Consider the following 4,659-nt stretch of genomic DNA (forward strand, 5'->3'; position numbering starts at 1 on the left):
GACATATTATTGATCATTATTGATCGTTGGATTAAGATTGAACGGTCAAATCGGTCAAATTTAAATTTAAACCATTTAATCGATCCAAAGAGCGAGAAACATAGGGAATATTTGACTGCAGTGAATCTGATTTTTCAACTTTTAACAAAATCAATGTGCTAAAGATTAATAGTAACAAATTGTGGAAATGTGACAAAGACATTTCAACTGTTCATAAGTAATTTGAAACTATTCCAAGTCAATAATTTGATGTAACAAGCTTTCCTTTTCAAGGAGCACTAAAAACATTTCAAATTCTTGTTCATTGGTTTTTCCTACATTCCAAAGAGAGAATAAACCAATAAGCACTAGATGTAAATCACTTGAGAAAGATTCAAAGAAGAAAAAAAGAACTCTTTAAAAGAATGTACACAAACACAAATGAGAAAGAAAAAAAAAATCAAATTCAAAAGCACTAACTATAACATCAATACATCTTTTGATAAATGAGAATCTCAAAAATTCCAAGATTCTTCTTCTTGTTGTGTCTGTAAATTGGATGATTGTGGCTTTTGCATTCTAACACTACTTAAACTGTTTCTTGCAGCCATCATTTCATTGAGTGAAAGCCTTTTCTTAACCTCTGGTCTTTGTTTAGGAGCACTATGAGACCTTAACTTTGCCTTAAACGACTGAGTATTCGCCATGTAATTCGGAAAATTTGAGTAGTAATAAGGTCTATAGAAAGTGCTTTCGCCACCACAGACACTTTTCGATGGTGTATTTGGAGGAAGCGTTGACGACGAATGGTTGAAACGGGGCGTGTTATGTGTTGTCGGGTAACGACACTCTTCGAGATTGTTGAAATACCAATCAAAGTCTTGCTGTTGTTGATGGTTTCGATGATCGGGAACTGAGATTCTGGTTGGAAGAGGTGATGAAACTGTGGCATGACATGGAGGTAATTCTTCTCCGTATTCGGACATTGTTGAGGTGAATCTTCTAGATTTTGACTTGGTTTTGTATGTGTCGATTTCGACAATCTTTGGACTTTCATCGAATCCATTCAATGGTGTTTCATAAGATGATGTTGGTAGTCTTTTGCTGTGGAATTCACTCCTTGTTTCATCATATCGTTCCTACGCAAAACAATTTCGACACAACTTGTTAATAGAAGAAAAAGAATTAGTATCGCTATCGCGAGTTTCACGAAATCGCCACGTGATATGATGATTTTGACAAACACTATATTTTGAAATGAGTCTGATAAGGTGTAGCTTTTGCCAAAATCGCGGTTGTTCATCGTGATTCTGTCAATCTCATTGCAAACTCAAACACACACGGAAGCTTCAACAAAATCACAGGATCAATGTGACTTCGCAAAACTCATACAAAATATTACAAATGTATGTTTAGATTGACGATGAGCCTGGCAAAATCACAGTGAAACTGTAGTTTTTTTTTCAAAGTGTCGCGGTGATTTTGCTCGCAAGACTCGCGATTGATCAACGGTGGAGATGTTTGGTATACAATGCAGGCTGCAGGATGAGAAAGATCAGCTAACATACCAGAGATTTTCTTGCAAGATTTTCAGACAGAAACCGATTTTCTTTGCTCATGGATCGACGAGCTCTTTGCGTTCTGACCGAATTTTGAGCTCGAATTAAAGCTTGCATACTGTGAAGAGTTGCAGCAGCTCTTTTTCTAACAAGATAGCCTCTAACAAGAGCTTGTATCTTAACCAAACCTTTCAATGCTCTAAGAGCTTTCCTTGCCTAACAAAAACCAATTCAACCAACATAAAGTTTGAATCAAATGCTTAATCCATAACAAATCAAAAGATTCAAAGATCCAAAACATAAAATAGAGAAAAACACTGTTTCATTAAGAATCTTAAAAAAAAAAAATTCTAAAATAACAATTTCTCTCACCTTTTTGAGAACAGACAAAGAAGTAGAAATCAAGCAAAACCATTCACTTATACCAACCAAAATATCTGTCACACAAATTCTTAAAACAATGCAATTTTTTTCAAACATTGAGAAAAAACAAACATACCCAAATGAGAAAAACCAATACCAAAAAAACATAAACATACCAAATAGCCTCTGAAGAAAGTTTGGATCTTTACAGCACCCCATTTCTCTCTACTTCCACTAAACAATGTACCTCTCCCTTGACTCGTCAGCCTCACAACCGCCACGGCAGCCTGCGCGGCGGCCACCGCTGCATCCGCAGCGGCGGCCGTAGCTGCTGCAACAGCAATTGCATGTTTGTTCTGTTGATTCTCAGTATCAGCCATGTAGGATCTAAACCAAGCAGAATCAGAATCAGAAGTTGGAGTAATGTTAGAATCTAAACTCTTCCCTTGCTTTCCAAAACTCCATCTTTTCTTCTCTTTCTTACTGTTATTCGGTGTCAATGAACCTGAATTAACATCAATATGTTCCTTTTCCTTCTCTTTTTCCTTCTTCATTCCTAGCAAATTCTTCAACCATCTACTAGCTTTTCCCATAACTAACTTTTGTTTGAGTCAAAAGCTGAAAAAGTGAGAGAAAGAAAGGTTGAATAAACACAATACGAGGGAATTGAGAGAGGTTTAAAACAAATGGAGTTTAGTGCTAAAAGAGAGAAAGAAAGAATCTTAGCATATTCAGTGATGAAAGCAAAACATGGAAAATATTATTCAATACTAAAATTTGGATAAAGATGGAACATTTTTTGAAAAAATATATAAAAAAAAAACTCTGACAATACCTCGTGAAGAACTGTATTAAATGACAAAAAGATGTCACAGAAAGTTATCAGAAAGACTCAAATTCAAAATCAAAACAAAAAACAAATTAAAATAAAATAACCTTAATTCAAAGATTCAAAACCCATTAAGCAAAAAAAATAAACTTGAAAAATCTATAAGACAAGAATAACAGACAAAACATAAAGGTAAAATCCCATGAAAAAAGTGATAATCATAGGTAAAATGAAACCTAAAAAACAGGTTCATTAGAATCTAACCTTAAATTCAAAAAGCACTCTTTCCACTACTCTACTCACCCAATAACAATCTCTCCAAACGTAGAAAAAGCACTTCCAAAGGCTTCTAACAATTGGAAAAAAAAAACTTTTTGGAACAATGTGTGAAAGATACCCACTAAGAAACAAACAAAAAAACCTGTTTTTTTTTTCTAATTCAAAAAACTCATTGAGTAGTGTTTCAATTCAAAAACCCATTTGAGTATTTTCTCTTCACACATCACATTATCAAAAAGTTTCTTCCTTTATAACACTGAGTTTAAATTCTGCAACCAAATAACATTAATTACATTTGAACACAATAATAGTACACTGTGAAAATATGTACTATATATGCATTAAAAGCCATATACCAACTCAAAAATGGTTACTTTATATAATCTTGTTTGTCCCTACTAATAATACAAAATTGGGTCTATGAAAATGAAATAAAAAAGAAAACTTTTTGATTCCATTGATTTTGCTTACACTTTTATTTATTTGTTGTGATAGTGAACCTGAAAAAGGAGGTTTGTGAAAAGTGCTTTTTTTTTCTTCAGATGAGAAATAAACGGAGCATTGAATTAAATGAGATTTGGCATAACTGATGATAGCATTAAATATGAAGTTCTAGTAAGGGATTTCTTAGGGATACTCCAAATTTGCTTGGTTTTGTGGCCTCAGAATAATAATTAATACTACTACTAGTACAATGTGATATTCATATTTTTTTATCTTAATTATAATTTAATTATTTAATTATTTTTATCTTAATATATGATATTATTATAATTTAATTATTGGGTTGTGATTCAAATTTTGAATTCCATGTGTCTTTTTCTTGTTCTTGTTCTTTAATCTATGTTTATTCTTTTGACAAAAGACTATGTTTTTAATAGGTTATGGTGATTAAGATATGAGAAGGGCATTTTAGTAAAAAAAAATATTTTAGAATTTTTTATTTCTCGTAAGAGGTAACCCAAACTTAATTGGCCTTTGACTTCTTCTAGCAAGCTTCAATGTTTTGGAAATATATTACATATAAAATTGAAAGATTTTTATTTAATTTAAGTACTTGATTGATGAATTTCACATTATTTTAAAACTACTTATATAATTTATAAATTATATTGAAAATTAATTTAATTGATTTAGTGTAAAAATATTCTATACAGTAAATTAATTGTAAACTAGAGATGTTGAATTATGATTGATTTTTACTTTAAATAGATCTAAATAATAACCATGTTTCTTTTATCTTAATTTTAGTAATTTATTTGTCTTAATTTTATTTGGAATGAAATCTTTATAAATAAATTATTAAAACTATGTTTCTTTTAAATTTTGGGATTTTGGTTAAGTATCTCAATTTTTTAGTTTCATTTAAATAATATTTAAAAAATATGGTACAAAACACTACATTAGTTTTAGATTCTAAGAAATTTCTTTCAATTTAATTTGTGTAAAAAAAAGGTTATAACTCAGTCTTGAGCACTCAATATTGTTAACATTTTTTGAGAGAGAATTTTGTTATTTGCAATAGTACTTTTTATTTAAAAAATTATTTTATTTAATTGTGCACAATCTAATTATTAAATATCATTATAGTTCTAAATTATAACTTGATCAATATCTATATGCACATTTTAAGTTTAATTAAATAATTAT

At 30.5% G+C, this 4,659-nt stretch overlaps 1 protein-coding gene across 3 annotated transcripts; it reads right to left on the reverse strand.

Annotated features, from left to right (window-relative positions):
- Positions 1-378: 378 nt before the first annotated feature.
- On the reverse strand, positions 379-3,449 carry LOC127076467 (protein IQ-domain 26). 3 transcript variants are annotated; one of them, XM_051018129.1, is made up of 4 exons: positions 2,995-3,449; positions 2,078-2,519; positions 1,548-1,754; positions 379-1,118 (listed from the first exon to the last, which is right to left on the reverse strand). In XM_051018129.1, the coding sequence occupies exons 2-4, from the start codon at positions 2,492-2,494 to the stop codon at positions 495-497; spliced, it is 1,248 nt and encodes a 415-aa protein (XP_050874086.1). In that variant the 5' UTR covers positions 2,495-2,519; positions 2,995-3,449; the 3' UTR covers positions 379-494. The 3 variants fall into 3 exon arrangements, with proteins under 3 accessions (XP_050874086.1, XP_050874087.1, XP_050874088.1); XM_051018130.1 differs by having other exon boundaries at positions 3,034-3,243; XM_051018131.1 differs by lacking the exon at positions 2,995-3,449 and adding an exon at positions 2,737-2,753.
- Positions 3,450-4,659: the final 1,210 nt, after the last annotated feature.

Source organism: Lathyrus oleraceus, chromosome 4, assembly GCF_024323335.1.
Source record: "Lathyrus oleraceus cultivar Zhongwan6 chromosome 4, CAAS_Psat_ZW6_1.0, whole genome shotgun sequence".
NCBI lineage: Eukaryota > Viridiplantae > Streptophyta > Magnoliopsida > Fabales > Fabaceae > Lathyrus > Lathyrus oleraceus.